We start from the raw sequence: 16,956 nt of genomic DNA, 5'->3' as shown, positions 1-16,956 counted from the left end.
TAAATATGATAATGATAATTATATAAAAATGAAAATAAATATTAAATATTAAATATAAGAATAATTTTTTTTAAGAAAGTTAAATCATAATCGTTGGATCATTATAATTAATCTAACGATAAAATAAATTGGTATTGATATTAGTAGTAATAATATCCTATCTCGTATAAATTATAAGAGGGAAATTTTAGATTTAATGAAAATAATAATAATAATAATAGGAGGAAAACAAATTCCTTTTAAAATACACATGTTGTGATTTTTTTAGCAATTATACCTATATATTAAGTATATTTTATAGTTATAATACTAAAATTATATTTATTTTTTCTCTCTTTAGTTGTCAACTGTCATGGAAAGTGAAAAAAATATAATTTTTATATTATAATTATGTACTATATGTAATATATATTTATAATTGCTGAAATGTCATTTAAAAAGACACACACTAAACCCATAATAATAATATACGAGAAATATGTTTTGAAAAAAAATTGAGTCTTTGAATTCTTTATAATAAGTAATATTAAAAAATTTAATTAACAATTATTAGCTTATCAATTAAGTATATTAAAAAATGTCAATTAAGATAAGATGAGAGGCATGGTAATTGGTAATATGATAAAATGACATCAATTGTGTTTTAATTTACACATTTTATAAATAACTGAATGACACAAAAATTATGCTTCTATAATATATATTTTAAAAAAATTGTTTTAATAAAATTTTAATTGTAATATATATATCTTTGGTAGACATTGTAAAATATTTTAAAGGGACATGATCCGTTTACAAACTTTTCTGAATTTTTTTATAAATTACACTATCTTCTCCCGGGAGAACATAGTGTAGCTTGTAAAAGTTTATATTCTCCCGAAAAAATATAATGTAGTTTGTAAACAAAAAAAGTTTGTAAATATAACCTGTCCCTATTTTAAATATAAAATAAGTTAATCGTGAGAGTAAGTACAAATAAGTCTTTTTTCGTAACATTTTTCGTATGCAAGATACTTGTTCTGAAATATGTTTGATTGAGACTTAAACGTTTTTAAATGCCTCAAATAACAAACTAAATTCATAACACATATTTTAATTTTTTTTCTCAACTTCTTAGTGATTTTAATTTAGCTAAACCAATTTCTGACCAAAAAAAAATTAAACATGTTTCCCGCAAAGAAAAGAAAAAATGTTTGGAAATTGGAATTTGGATTAGGCAAGAGTTTATTTTTTATTCTTTTCTTTTCTTTTCCTTGCTGGAACAAGCCAACTACAACTCCCTCCCTTTCCTTCTCTTGCGTATATAAAGAGCCACACCCACACCTCCACCAAACCAACAAGGCAACAGCAACAATTCTTCTTCACTCTCTCTCTCTTCTTACAACTGTTTCATGCAAAACCATTTCTAGGGTTTTCGGTTTTCTCCGTTCACTCTTTCGATTCCACAACCACAGTGCTCCGATACCTCTTCGCCATGGCATTTCCAACCAAGAAACTCATCAACGACCCCAATGGTGAGTCTCTCCTTTCGTTCTCCTAAATCCTTATGTTTCTCTGTCTCTCTTTCTCTTTGCTTCGTTCAATTTCTCACTGTCGATTGAAATTCACATGCAATCTTGGTCTTCTTTTACTGTTACTATCTAAAATTGGTGCGCTCTGACTATTTTCGCCTTCAAGACCGTCTTCGTGTTCGCGTTCGCGTCTTAACTGTTCGGGTTCTGTGCATTCTGTTGACTTTTTTCTAATTTTTTTTTAAACATGTTTGAACCTGAAATGTTTTAGCATTCGACTTTGACTGAATCGTCTAGAACTTAAAATGACGGAAATCGCGGCTTATATTCGGATTAATCGATGCGAAGCATTGTAGAATTGATTATAGCTTAATTTAACTCTTTTATTTGGAAGATTACGAGTCAATGTTAAGATTCATATTTAGGAATTTTGTGGTACTTTCTTGCTAGCACTGGAGTGAAGATTGTGTTCTTTTTTCAAATCATTTCTAATGTAATTACTAGTTGGAGAAAATAATAATAATAATAATAATTATTATTATTATAATTGAAGAACAATTATCTTGCTCCTGTGGAAGTTATATAATATCAGTTTCTTTCTTTTTCTTTTCTTTTTTTTTTAATTTGATTGCAGATGTCGTGATTGAGTTCATTGAAGGTCTTGTGGAGACGTATCCTGGGCTACAGTATTTAGATGGCTTTCCTCAGGTGATTACACATACAGACACATGAATGACTTTATATTTTTGTACGAGAGTTGCTGATCGTGTTGCACCTTTTTCTTTTGTTTTTCCCCTTGAATACAGGTGAAGGTTGTGTTACGTGCAGATGTTTCATGTGGAACATACGATAAAGTTGCAGTCATATCAGGTGCGCAACCATCCCTTAGATACTGTTATAGTGCTTGGTGGTTCAATTTTTAGTAGTTATATTATTAGGATTCCCATCAAAACATATTGGAAGTATGATATTTAACCTTGTAAAACGTATCTAAAATGAAGCACAAACACTGTGATTTCATAACTTTATTTGTTGTGTACTTCTACATTTCATGTTAAAGGGGGAGGAAGTGGCCATGAGCCTGCTCATGCTGGATATGTGGGAGAAGGAATGCTGACTGCAGCCATTTGTGGAGATATTTTTGCTTCTCCACCGGTTGATTCAATTCTAGCTGTACGCATACTTCTTACTATTGGAAGTGATATGTATATCACCCTTTCAGTTATAAATATACTGATCTCTTTTATAATTCTGATGCACCTATTATGATTCAAATTTAGGGGATACGAGCTGTAACTGGTCCTATGGGATGTCTTCTGATTGTAAAGGTATTACTTGTTTTTTCCTTATGTGATAATTTAGCACTTTGCCATCCTAGGTACAGGTTTTTACTTTGGTCTTTCAGATCAGTGTTCATATTAGATGTCCTATATGTGGAAATTGCTGTCTGCTGTAATTAAGACAAGAAATGGTGAAAAGAATTAAAAGCAACTGTCTTTTTATTTAAAAAATTGTCACCATGCACAAGAAAAAATTTGACATCCTGTGAAATCAGCTTTGAGCTGTGCAGAATTTATGAGATAGTAAGTGTGGTTTATGCACAAGTGTGGTCAGTTCATTATGAGTCATTAGGATTTGCTTTTGTTTCTGGATTCATAGTGTTCGAATTTGGATGTTGATAGAACTATACTGGTGATCGTTTGAACTTTGGTTTGGCTGCTGAGCAAGCAAAATCTGAAGGTTATAAAGTAGAGGTATGTTTAGTGGCAAGTGATTTCACCTTGTACTTAAAAAAATTATTATGTAGGTAAAGTATGTCATGTATTTTGCACTGTGCAGACTGTCATTGTTGGGGATGATTGTGCACTACCTCCACCTCGAGGGATTGCTGGAAGAAGAGGTTTGGCAGGGACTATTCTGGTTCATAAGGTTCATTCACAAAGCCACCTCCGTTCTTTCTGCATTTTTTTTTTTGTTCCCCCTGCATATATAGTTACATCTAAAGTACACCTTTTCATGCTAACATATGGACTTTTTTGGCCTGTGTATTAATGTGAATTTTTTTTTCTTGAAATTATATTATAAATATCATTATATCAACATATTATATTTTGGTGCCAAGTTATCATTTATTTACACATTTAATGATATTTTGTTGAGTGATGCAGGTTGCAGGAGCTGCTGCTGCTGCTGGTCTTTCTCTAGCTGATGTTGCTGCAGAAGCAAAACATGCATCTGAAATGGTGGGGACAATGGGTGTTGCTTTAACTGTGTGCACACTTCCTGGACAGGTTACGTCAGATCGTTTGGGGCCAGGAAAGATGGAACTGGGTCTTGGAATTGTAAGTTTAGTTTAGTTAGACACCTCAACAAGAAAAAGAATAAAACTCCAAAATTTTTGTCATAGTTCAAATATGTCAGTCTAAGTTTTATAACAAGTTATTTCTGCTGTTATTTTTCTTGTGGTTTTCAGCCGGAAATAATGTCTTTTCCTTTTATTCTTTCTCTTTGTACTTCTATTTCCTTATACATGATTCTTTCAAAAATAAATTTCAGGGGTTATTTGATGTTTATCCCAAGTGCAAAGAAAAAAGTATAGGAGTGATTGAAGTCTTTCTTTACTGCTTTCATTTCTCAATTCCAAATTATGCTGATTACAAGTGCTACTTTTTTATAGCATGGAGAACCTGGTGCTGCTGTAGCTGATATTCAGCCTGTAGATGTGGTGGTTTCTCATGTTATGAATCAGATATTGTCCCCGGTATGTCAGAGTATTGTATGGAATGATGTACATAGTTTGACCCAAAAATGGCATCTGCTTATTAATCTACTCTTGCTTTGATGGGATTGCTTTAAGTATATAACTGATTTTGTGTTGCTGTATGCCGTGCAATTATCATTTTATGAATAAGTTACAATATTTTTCTTTTCATAATGTTTGCAGGAAACAAACTATGTTCCAATAACTCGAGGTGGTAGAGTGGTCCTCATGGTCAATGGGTAGGTTCAGGAATACTATCTTTGCTTGAAAACTAAAGTTTTTTTTTTTAAATATTTTAGCTGTAAAATTCCCGTATATTATTATTGGGCCTGAGGACCATTTCACAGAAACATTTGTGTAAGTATATGTCTGCATTTTTCTAGTGCAGTGAATTTTATAAATCTTCTCATTATAGAATATTGAAAAAAGAAGATAACATCAATTTGTCTACAAAAAAAAATCGGTTTTATTAAAATAATAAAATAAAAATTGTAAACTTTGATGTATTTCCACATTATTGAAAATATATTGCCTTTAATTTAGGTAGCATTAATAATTCATCAATCTTTTGAGTTTTACTTTTGGCACAATGTTTTTTTTTTTTATCTCCCTTCTTTAAACTTCTCTTCTGTATCTGTGAACTCCTGCTTTTATTTTAAAAAATGCTTCTTTTTTCTGCCATAAACGTTGCTTTTAAAATAGCTTTTCAGATATTCCAAACTCAAGTGAACCCCATAATTCGAAATTTCAAATATTTTTTCAGAAAATGCTTTCTATTATTTTATTGATGTCTAGGATTGCTTTTGGGCATAAAAGTTGCCTTTAAGGAGAATGATTATTTACCTTCTACAAGGTTCTTCAAATGCAGGTTAGGTGGCACCCCTATAATGGAACTAATGATTGCAGTAGGAAAAGCAGTTCCAAAATTGCAGCTAGAGCATGGACTGGCTGTTGATAGAGTTTATACAGGATCATTTATGACTTCTCTAGATATGGCAGGTTTGTTACCACGGATTATGGCAACCAGCTTTTCTTTGTGATTCCTTAAGCAGTTCTGATTACTATATTTCATTTTCTCCCAGGTTTCTCAATCTCTATCATGAGGGCTGATCCGCTTATTCTTCAACGATTAGATGCTGCAACTAAAGCTCCTTATTGGCCGGTTGGCGTTGATGGTCAGTAATTTGCTCTAGTTGTTTTTGTCAATCAATTATATTACATACGATTTTACAATGTCCAGTGATTATGTTAATAATCTGTATTGTTCTAGTAACAACATGGTTTAATCTCTCTAAAGTGTGCATTCAACTCCAATATTGATGGGAGCATAATAATTAATTACTCATTCATTGAACTTTTTAAATTGTTCTTTCTTTAAAGGTAATCACCCGCCTACTAAGATTCCTGTTCCAATTCCACCATCTCCAACAGCAAAGAGTGATGAGGTATATCCATGGAAATTATGTGTCATTTCCCTTCTATGACATGTAATAATTGTGGTATAAGAAACTAGTCAAGGACAAACTATGTTTAATAGCAACCCTATGAAGATGATCATGTGAATTCTTACTCAGATTAAGTGGGCATTATTAGACTAAAAATTTGTAATGAATTCTGTATTTAATGTGAAACTCATCATGTTAAGGTTGTCAATTTTGTATTAGGGTTAAATTTAATTTATGGGTTTAAAGTTTCTCATATTGTAAGAGATAAAATTATCTCCTACACACACATAAAAGTGTGTGTGGCCATGTGAGGAGAAGAGAGAGAAAAAGAAAAACTAGGCCCCGCATATTTTTATGTGTGTGTAGGATATAATTTTATCTCCTACGATATGAGAAACTTTAAACCCTTAATTTATTGCACCAAACATTAAAAAATTGTCAAGAATCAAGACTACCATCCATTTGTATTCGTAGTTTAATTCATTTTACAGTGACTTTTAATCTTCATCGATCTAGTTGTCTTTCTCTATAAGTGAACAATTGGTAAAAACAAGATTGTAAATTTGAGTTGGCATTGCTTGTATGAAAATATTTTCCTTCAATTTTCAATATGTGAACTATGTGCTTTTTCGCAACTCGTCTCTTATTTGCTCCTGTTTATGTCATTTTAGCAACTTAGTATATGTCTATTATAATAATTGTATACAATGATGCTTAAAACACCTCAACTTCTTGACATCTTATCTTTTGTCGTGGAAAATAAATATTTTATTTTCTACTTTTTTCTTTCTTTCTTTCTTTTTTTTTTTTGTCTTTTTAAGTTTTCTTTTGTCTTAATATAATTTGCAAAATCTGGTTTCCATATTTGCTTTATGTAAGCCTCAAAGTCGGCCACTACAACTAAATGAGCAAGGCCAAGTACTTGAGGCAGTCATTGATGCTGCTGCAAATGCAATTTTAAATCTCAAGGACAGTCTAAATGAATGGGACAGTAAAGTTGGTGATGGTGACTGTGGATCAACTGTGAGTTCTACCCTTGAAATTGTCCCCTTTATTTTATAATTGCTGATATATTATATGCGTTACTTGCTGTATTTGGTTTATTTTCTGCAGATGTGTAGAGGTGCAAAAGCAATTCTTGATGACATCAAAAAGTAAGTTTGTGCTCTATATTGCTTAGCCTTAGATATATTTTTGGTTTTCTTGCTTAAATATAGTTAAATGTAAAAGAATACGTTGTGTATTGATCTGTGTCAGGGAGTTACAATATATAGAGACCCTAATGGGCTTAAGTGTAAGGCCCAAACCTAATCCAAACCTAATCCTAATACAGTCAGAATACAGTCAGACTATTTACGGATAAGACAGAATCCAATCATATCTAATCAAATCTAATCATATCATATCTAATATTCTAACACTCCCCCTCAAGCTGGTGCGTATATATTATGAGCACCAAGCTTGTTACAAATGTATTCAACCCGAGGACCTCTAAGAGCTTTAGTGAAAACATTTGCTAGTTGATTAGACGAGTTGACAAAAGCTGTCTTGATTTCTCCTGACTGAATCTTTTCCCGAATGAAGTGACAATCAATCTCTATATGTTTGGTCCTCTCATGAAAAACAGGATTAGAGGATATATGTAGCGCAGCTTGATTATTACGATGAGTGTCATGGGTTGTTTCTGTTCACAAAGATGAAGCTCCTGAATCAACTGCTTTAACCAGATCAACTCACAGGTAGTATTTGCCATTGCACGATACTCAGCTTCTGCACTAGATCGGGAAACAACAGGTTGTTTCTTGATTTTCCATGAGATTAAGTTTCCTCCGAAGAAGACACAATAACCAGAAGTAGAGCGTCTGTCCGAGGGTGATCCTGCCCAATCGGCATCTGAGTAACCTCAAATTTCTGTATTTCCCTGATCCGAATACAACAAACCTTTTCCTGGTGCTCCTTTGATGTATCGGAGGATCCTCACAGCAGCATCCCAATGTGAATCACAAGGGGAATCAAGGAACTGACTGGCCGTACTGACAGCGAAAGAAATATCTGGCCTAGTCACAGTAAGATAATTGAGCTTCCCAATCAGCCTTCGATAACGTCCAGGATCAGATAACGGCTCCCCCTGTCTGGGCAATAACTTAACATTAGGATCCATTGGTGTATCAACTGGTTTACACCCCAACATACCAGTCTCCTCTAGGATATCCAAGGCATACTTCCTTTGACAGATAGAAATGCCCTGTCTAGATTGCGCCACCTCAATTCCCAAGAAGTAACGCAGCTTCCCAAGGTCCTTTGTTTGAAATGCACTGAATAAATGTTGTTTTAACTGATGGATTCCGTCTTGATCACTTCCGGTGAGGATGATGTCATCAACATAGACTAACAAATAGATGCACTTGTTAGGAGATGTAATCCTATAGAATACAGAATGGTCAACTTTACTGCGAATTAGGCCAAACGCCTGTACAACAGAACTGAAGCGACTGAACCATGCTCGAGGAGACTGCTTGAGACCATATAAGGATTTTCGAAGACGACATACCTTCCCAGACTCCCCCTGAGCAACAAAACCAGGTGGTTGCTCCATGTAAACTTCTTCTTGTAAATCACCATGAAGAAAGGCATTTTTGATGTCAAGTTGAAGGAGTGGCCAGTGACGAACAGCAGCAAGGGCAAGAAATAGGCGGACGGACGCCATCTTAGCGACTGGAGAGAATGTATCGCTATAATCAAGGCCAAAGATTTGAGTAAAACCCTTGGCAACTAGGCGTGCCTTGAGACGATCAACATGGCCATCAGGTCCAACTTTCACAGTAAACACCCAGCGACAACCAACTATAGACTTCTCTGGAGGAGCAGAAACAAGGTCCCAAGTGCCATTGGTATGAAGTGCGGTCATCTCATCAAGCATCGCTTGGCGCCATCCTGGATGGGAAAGTGCTTCACCTGTGGTCTTAGGAATAGAAACAGAAGAAAGACTAGAAACAAAGGTGAAATGAGGAGCAGAAAGGCGATCATAGCTCAAGAAGGTATAAAGAGGATAAGGGTTACGAGTAGTACGTGTACCTTTTCTTTGAGCAATGGGAAGAGCCTCTGGTGAAGGATCCGGAGGGGAAGAATCAACTGCAGAGGGCAATGAGTCAGCAGGGGTCGAGTCGACTGGAGGTACTGTCTTACGACGCTGATAAGTGAGAAGTGGACGGTCCTTAGGTACTGGAGCAATAGGTGATGGCTTATCTGGAGTAGAAGCACCTGCATCTGGCAAAGACAAGTCAAGAAAAGGAACAGGAAGAACATGATCAACCTGTGACAATGGAGATGGGATAGAATTAAAGGGTTGTTGATCAAAAAAGGTGACATCCGCGGAAACTAAGTAACGCTTGAGGTCAGGAGAGTAACAGCGATAACCCTTTTGAAGACGAGAATAACCAAGAAAAATGCATTTAAAGGCTTTGGATGTTAACTTATCCTTACCAGGAGTGTGATCATGAACAAAACAGGTACAACCAAAAACATGTGGGGATAGAGGAAAGAGAGGAACATCTGGAAACAATAAGTTATGAGGAATATCATTATTAAGCACAGATGAAGGCATGCGGTTGATGAGAAAGCAAGAAGCAAGGACTGCATCAGCCCAGAAGTGAAGAGGAACATGCATGTGAATAAGAAGAGTCCTGGCAATCTCAATGAGATGTCTATTCTTACGTTCAGCTACTCCATTTTGTTGTGGAGTGCGAGGACAAGTGGTTTGGTGTAAAGTACCATGTGTGGCTAAGAAGTGAGAAAAGTCAACAGAAACATACTCCTTAGCATTATCATTACGTAAAATACGAATAGAAGCACCAAATTGAGTATGAATTTCAGCAGAAAACTTTTGATAAATAGAAAACAACTCAGAGCGGTTTTTCATTAAATAAATCCAAGTACAACGGGAGAAATCATCAATAAAGGTGACAAAATACCGAAAACCTAAAATAGACACACTACGACTAGGACCCCAAAAACCTGAATGAATAATTGAAAAAGGAGCATCAGCTCGTTTATTGACTCGATTAGCAAAGGAGGAGCGTATGTGCTTTCCTTGCTGACATGACTGACAATCTAAAGTTTGAAGACCGGATAAAAGAGGAACCATCTTCTGCAATTTCGCAAGACTAGGATGCCCGAGACGACTGTGGATGAGCTGTGGAGATTCTGTGAGAGAACAAGCAACTGAAGGACTCGGCACATCAAGGTAGAACAGACCCCGTGACTCACGGCCCACTCCAATCATCTTCCCCGTACCCGGGTCCTGCACAGAAACATAATGGTTTGAGAATGTGACAATACAATTAAGAGAATTGATCAATTTACTAACTGATATTAAATTATAAGGGATGTGAGGAATGTAATAGACAGATGTCAAGGTCAACGAGGAGGTTGGACAGATTTGTCCAATCCCATGAACGGGGGCCTTAGTTCCATCAGCAAGAGTAAAAGAGGGTAAATTATTAGAATATGTAAGGGAAGAAAAGAGTTCCTTATTACCACAGAGGTGATCAGTAGCACCTGAGTCAAATATCCAAGGACCAAGTGATGCAGAATGAGAAACACAAGCAACAGGATTACCAGTTTCTGAAGCAGAGGCCTGAGATTGAGGAGAGGACTTCCTGAGAAGGGCCTGGAATGCTGCATATTCTTCAGAGGAGAGAGAGACTGAACCATTTGAAGCAGTATCCGATTGAGCTACATTAGCAGCAAAAGAAGGTCGCATGTGAGGATACTTGGTGTAGCAGCGTTCCTCATAATGACCAAGTTGCTGACAGTAATGACAACGAGGTCGCTGACCACGTCCGACTGGACCTCCTGGGCCACGACCTCATGGGCTACGTCCTCCTGGGCCTCCTGGGCCTCTACCACGACCACGTCCACCTCCAATATGCCCGCGAAAATCAGTACGGGAAACTAGAGCAGTAGAATCAACAGCAAAAGACGATGCAGGAGCAGATTTCTTATTCAAATTCAGAAGACGCTGATACGTCATGGATAGATCAGGCTCCCCACTAGTCAAGATAGTATCACGAACATTATCATATTCTTCGGGAAGGCCAGAAAGTGTGGCAACCATAAAGAGACGTTCCACCTGTTTCCGATATGCAGTAGCATCAGTAGGGTAAGGCAGCATATCCAAATATGCCTGCATCAAAGAGCGACTCTTGACAATATATGTCTCTATCTGAATGTCGGATGATTTGCTCAATTCCATAAACTGAGAGATGATGAAATAGAGCTGCTGAACATCATTAGTGTAGAGGTTTTTTGCTTCCTCCCACACTTCAGTGCAAGTTTGAAATGAATAAAAGATATCCAAGACAATCGGATCAATGGATTGCCAGAGGATACTCAGAAGTTGGTTGTCAATCTTTTCCCAATCAGACTTGTCCTCCTTAGGGACATCAGTAGACTTAGTTGTGAGATGGTTCCCATATCCTTGTCCAAAGAACCAAACTCGAACAGAGGTGGCCCAGTTCTTTGTAATTAACAGATCCCTTCAATTTTGAAGAGGTAATGGACCCAATATTGGTAGAGATGATATTGGGAGAATTTCTCAAAGGAGGAGATGAAGACTTGACCTCCGAATGAATTGGAGGGTTTGCTGCCATATCAAATCACAAAGATACAAACCGAATAAAGAGAAACGAACCTGATCACCAATCAAGAAGAGGTGCGCACAAAAAGTCAGACCCACAAAGAACCAACCACAGATCCAGAAAGAGGAGGAGAAGACGAGCTTCTCTGTCCAAGAACGGCCGGAAAAAGCCGCCGGAATAGTGCTCACGCGCCGGCAGAAGGTGGCGCGTGAAGCCCACGCGCAGAGAAGACTGGAGGCGCGTGAGAGCGCGTGACAACTCCGATGGTGGCCGGACTTCCACAGAGCAGGTCGCCGGGAGGAGAGGGTTCTGTTCGCGTTCGTTCCAGACTGAAAACTCGCCGGAAAAGTACTCCGGCAGCCTGAATAGTGGCTGATGGTGCTCCGGTGACTGTGGACACGTGCAGAAGATGCCTGGAGAGGACTTACAGCCTTTGATATCTTACCGGAAGGACGCACGGCAAAGAAAAGATGACTCCTAAGCAGTGGGCTTAGGTTTTAAAGCGAAGAACAAGATTTCTAAGCGGAAGCGAGGGTTCCCAGAACGAAATAGCTCTGATACCAAGTTAAATGTAAAAGAATACGTTGTGTATTGATCTGTGTCAGGGAGTTACAATATATAGAGACCCTAATGGGCTTAAGTGTAAGGCCCAAACCTAATCCAAACCTAATCCTAATACAGTCAGAATACAGTCAGACTATTTACGGATAAGACAGAATCCAATCATATCTAATCAAATCTAATCATATCATATCTAATATTCTAACAAATATAACCATGAATTATTAGTGCTAATATATTGAGTTCATGGGTGGCCAGTTATTTACTCGTGTATTGGATTGATGGAGTATTGGTATATGTTTTTGATGGCTTTATAACTTTTTGTGCCCTTGAGAAACTACTAAGGAGGTTGCTGCAAATCCATTGTCAATTTGAGTTGTAATTGCTGGCTGACCCGAACTGCTATTTTTTGTTCACAGTTACCCTCTGAATGATGCTGCAGAAACTGTCGGTGAAATTGGATTATCAATTGGAAGAGCTATGGGAGGAACAAGTGGGATCATGTATCATGCCGTTCCTATGACTTCTTTAAAGTTAAATTATTTATGCTGTCTGATTACTATCCTTTTCACACTAATTTTGTGTCTTTCTTTTTTTACCCAGATATACTATATTTTGCAAGGCAGCATATACACAGCTGAAAGCAAACTCCCATAATGGTGTCACAGCAAAACAATGTGAGAATATTCTCCAAATCTAGCAACATTCAACTAGAATTTTACAATTTATTTTTCCTTTGTTTTATCCTGTTTTGGTTGGACTGTCCATCCCTCATAAGTGTTCTGATTCAGGGGCTGAAGCACTTGCGGCTTCCATTGCTGCTGTAAGTAAATATGGGGGCGCTAGTGCTGGCTATAGAACATTGCTAGATGCACTTATTCCAGCATTATCAGCTCTTGAAGAGGTGTTGTCAATTGCTGTTCACTTCAACTTCATTATTTGCATGACCTTATTTACTGTTACTTACTATGCTTTGGCTTTACAGTCATTGAAGTCTGGTGATGATCCTTCCACTGCTTTTGTTCTCTCTTCTGAAGCTGCATTAGCAGGAGCTGAGTCAACCAAGAACATGAAAGCACAGGTGACAACTTATGGATTCTTCTTTGTTCAGTGAGAAAATGTTTGTGGTCTAGATGCTTCCTTATAATTAAGAGTTTAAATTTAATCCACTATTGATTTTTTTACACTATCAGTAAAGAATTATTGTAGCAACTGAAGCCTTTATCTTGCAGTAAAATATTTTACATAATCAGTGATGAAAGTGTCTCATAATGATTCTCTGATAATGTAATTCTCACTACACCATTATTCCGCGAAACATTAATCCTGTAATTAGTAGGTAGGTATTATTTGACCATTTTAAAATAAAATTTATTTGTTAGTGGTAACCAAGGGTTTATAAAAACTTGTAAACAAGGGAGAAGGGAACCTAAACAAGGATAATAATGAGATCAAGTTTAGTATTTGGAAGAAAAAAATTCCAGAACACTTCTCTGATAGCTTGGAATGCTATCACTAGACAAACTTAACATTTTTTTAAGGAACTTTTCCGTGCCCCTAGCCGAACATTTCCCCTCATAGTCCTGTCTAACCACAGTAAATGTTTCTAATAAACCAGAACAATCAAGTCAAGAAATATAACAGACAAATCACAAATGTTTTTTGCCCAGGCAAGTGTCTGTAATTTTCTGTATATTAATAAGAAAAGAGCTACAAGATTGCAGAAATGAAGAAAAGCCTGAAAAAGGGAAAAGGTCACTGTACCTTGATTACAACACTACTCAAAAGAAAACTAAAGAGCAGCACATTAGAGGGGTGCTAAGCTCTCCCAGTCCCAAGTCCAATTCCAGCCTTTCGCCTATTTCCCTTTCATCACCTCATATATTCTCCTCCCTAACTAAATCAGCCATGTCAGCAGTAGGCTTCCCTCTCTCCTCCAATGGAATTGCCCTCCAAAGTGTCATCCAGAATCTTCCTCTTCATAGCTGAGTCAGCATTGGTTAACAATCCTCTAAACCTCTTCCTAGAGTACAATCTTATTGGCATCGTATCAGTTTCCCTGTGCAATTATAATTGGTGGATCTTCCCTTGGAACCACATCCTGCCCTCCTATGGACATCTTCAATGTCAACTTATTGAAATCAACCTTAATCTCTCCTAAGCTTTTTAACATATCTTGCCCCAAAATCACTTCCGCCCTTCCAAAATCAAAGAAACAAATCTTGATGCATTTTTGTCCCTAGAATTAAAATTTCCACTTGTCTGCAGACACTACTCTCCACTCGATACCCGTCGCCCACCTCGACTTTAAAATTGGGAGTTTCATCAACAAGCAACTCCAGACACTGCCACTGCTCCCCACCATCTACCAGCATAATCACTCTTGCGCCCTTAATGGAACCCCTTAGCTCGAAAAAAGATCCACAATGCTATACATCGACATCTGCAGCGTCCCTCCTTTTTGAGGTTCATTATCTGACCCAGCTTCCTAACTTGCTTTGACCCCTTCTTCCAACCTGTCCCCTATTTTCCATGCCTAAGTAACTCAGCCAAATCAGCATTAGCTTCCCTCTCTCTTCCAATGGAATTGGCTCCCCAAAGTGGCATCCAGAATCTTCCTCTTCCCTCTTCATAGCTGAGTCAGCATTGGTTAACAATCCTCTAAACCTCTTCCCAGAGTACATTCTTTTTGGTGTCGTATCAGTTTCCTGTGTGTTTTGTTTTGGTTCGCAATTATAATTGGTGGATCTTACCTCATATCTTAACATGGATATTTTACGCTGATTTTTCTTTTTCAGAAAAAAGGGGTAAAAATGTGGGTGGTAAGCAATGGTGAATAGGGGTTTTCAGTGTGAAATGCTGAGATTCCGTATATAAATTTTTGTTGTATTTCATCTTTTTGCATTAAGCCTGGATGGTAGACCCAAGGCTGTGCCATTGCATTTGTGAAACTTTGGCTGTGTTGTTTTTACAACTTGCAACCCATAAACCCTGACAATTGTCTATACAACCTACCTCATTTTGCTGCTGGGTATGGAGGAATATGAAGTTTAATGATCTATCATGATTTATAAATGAAGATAATCTCCTAAATACACACAATCATAATTTCATTAGCTTGTTTTCTGTATTCTCAATCAACAAGGGTGCAGTACATAATCTTCTGCTGAGGATAATTGATGCTTGACAACTGATTGATAAAAGATTAAGTAATGCTTGACAACTGATTGTTTGCGGAATATAAATACAAAATTGAAAGTATCTTTGGTTGAATTGGTACTAAACTGTGGTTAATTTCTGTGTTTAGGTGTATCAGGAATGTGATGCACTAAAAAATTTTCTAACTTAATGGAACATATGCATACTGCTTTGATAAATTTAGAGTGGTATTGAAATTATGCAAATTTGATCTCTGTGCTGTCGAGATAGCCTTCTTCCCAGTTAGCTATTCTATTCTATTTTAGTTATGTTTAGTTGATGAGTTGCGCTCAAGTGAACCTGGTTTCATTGCTTTTAAGAATGGGATTGAGATAATACAGAGTTCGAACTTTGGGAAGCTCATTTTGAATAACCATGCAGTTTGTAAACAATTCAACCTAACAATACATTCTATTAGATAATAGTAGTCCTATAGATGGTACAAATAATGCAACAGTTCCTGAAGATCAATTCCATGCTTTTATTCGCTGTTTTTTCATCATTAGTGGATCTGATGAGGTAGCATATGCAGGCTGGGCGTTCAACTTACGTGTCTGCGGAGATTCTTTCATCAGTTCCTGACCCTGGTGCAATGGCTGCTGCGTCATGGTACAGAGCTGCGGCCTTAGTTGTCAAGGAGAAATACAACAGTTGATCTACATTATATGGCTTTTCAGGCAAACTCCAGTTTGGGCGGATTTAACCAAGTTTTGTTCCTGATTTTGTACCCCTGTAACCATTTTTGGCTCTCCGCTTATGTCTTCTCTGCATAAAGCTGAGAGAGCCATTACCATATACGCCAAATTTTAAAGTGGATGTAAATTTGAATACTTGATTACAATCGACAATAATATCCATCTCAATTTGAGCTTGTGATTGTAATTTTCATGATTGGTTTATTGATTCTTATGAGTTCAATTTTAATGTAGTCTAACTCTTCCTGTTATTTTGCTTTCAATCGGATTAGTAGTATTGTTTTATGGGATTTGCATTCATCATTTAACATGACCATAAAAAGTTTTTTACACACACAACATTTTGTGGAGTTCACATGTTTTGAAGAAAAAAAAAATTACGGCACGTAAAACGAATTTCTATAACATAACATAATCAATTTTATTACGTTATAACTTTTATAAAATCCTTGTTTTATTGGGATCATATTTCTAGAGTTTGAGGTAGCGGTGGGATATATATAACTAGCTTTCTTTCTTTATGGCATGCCATTCAAGTTGAAAACAACATATATCGATGTGGAATAGAAGGAACTTGGGATAACATTCAAAGTTGCTGCTGGCAAAGAGCATATGGCTTTATCTTGAGGGTTAATCATTGTGACAGTTTGGCAGTATAGTGTGAGAGGATGTGAACTGAATTGGACATAGAGGAAGAGATGTTAATCACAAAAAGGCCATCCTGTGTACCTTGTGCATTTGGTTAAATACAAACTTGACTGTTTACCTCATAAACCACGGGAATACCGAAAGTCAGCAAAGAAATTCTTAATAAAATAATTATCATGAAAAAGAAAAAGTAGACGCATGTTTGTACGGAATTAAAGTAGACAGGATTACTTTTGTTTATTGCTTTTTTTATAATATATATATATATATAATTTTATTTTTGTCATTTATCTCATTTTTTTTGTATTTTTCATTTGGATTCATCTATCACGACCCTAACTAATTTGAGATAAAAGTTTTGTTGATATTGATTGTTTATATTTTTATCATGATTCTCGATCTTGATCTCTCTATTTTCTTGTTAATATTGTAAGAAAGGACCAGAGTAGAATTAATTTGCATGCAATGCAGTTTCACAAAAGTAGTTGGTGTGATAGA

General features: G+C 36.6%; 1 protein-coding gene across 2 annotated transcripts; it reads left to right on the top strand.

Annotated features, from left to right (window-relative positions):
* The first annotated feature begins 1,336 nt into the window (after positions 1-1,336).
* On the top strand, positions 1,337-16,052 carry LOC133305443 (putative 3,4-dihydroxy-2-butanone kinase). Of its 2 annotated transcripts, XM_061505678.1 has the most exons (21): positions 1,337-1,514; positions 2,146-2,219; positions 2,318-2,381; positions 2,572-2,684; positions 2,792-2,839; positions 3,194-3,265; positions 3,351-3,440; positions 3,680-3,853; positions 4,189-4,272; positions 4,456-4,511; positions 5,141-5,271; positions 5,355-5,447; positions 5,653-5,717; positions 6,597-6,740; positions 6,831-6,871; positions 7,457-7,459; positions 12,337-12,420; positions 12,521-12,594; positions 12,709-12,821; positions 12,903-12,998; positions 15,648-16,052. In XM_061505678.1, the coding sequence occupies exons 1-21, from the start codon at positions 1,475-1,477 to the stop codon at positions 15,768-15,770; spliced, it is 1,782 nt and encodes a 593-aa protein (XP_061361662.1). In that variant the 5' UTR covers positions 1,337-1,474; the 3' UTR covers positions 15,771-16,052. The 2 variants fall into 2 exon arrangements, with proteins under 2 accessions (XP_061361662.1, XP_061361654.1); XM_061505670.1 differs by lacking the exon at positions 7,457-7,459.
* Positions 16,053-16,956: the final 904 nt, after the last annotated feature.

The sequence above is a fragment of the Gastrolobium bilobum genome, unplaced genomic scaffold (assembly GCF_033153095.1).
Source record: "Gastrolobium bilobum isolate Gb01-03AN ecotype WA unplaced genomic scaffold, APGP_CSIRO_Gbil_v1 utg7157, whole genome shotgun sequence".
NCBI lineage: Eukaryota > Viridiplantae > Streptophyta > Magnoliopsida > Fabales > Fabaceae > Gastrolobium > Gastrolobium bilobum.
This window is presented reverse-complemented; position numbering and strand designations above follow the sequence as displayed.

Excerpts from the sequence above, each read along its gene's own strand:
- LOC133305443 (XM_061505678.1), top strand. The coding sequence starts at position 1,475 with ATGGCATTTCCAACCAAGAAACTCATCAACGACCCCAATG. Across the intron at positions 3,266-3,350 it reads CTGAAGGTTATAAAGTAGAG|ACTGTCATTGTTGGGGATGA; the intron begins GTATGTTTAGTG and ends TGCACTGTGCAG. Across the intron at positions 5,448-5,652 it reads TTGGCCGGTTGGCGTTGATG|GTAATCACCCGCCTACTAAG; the intron begins GTCAGTAATTTG and ends CTTTCTTTAAAG.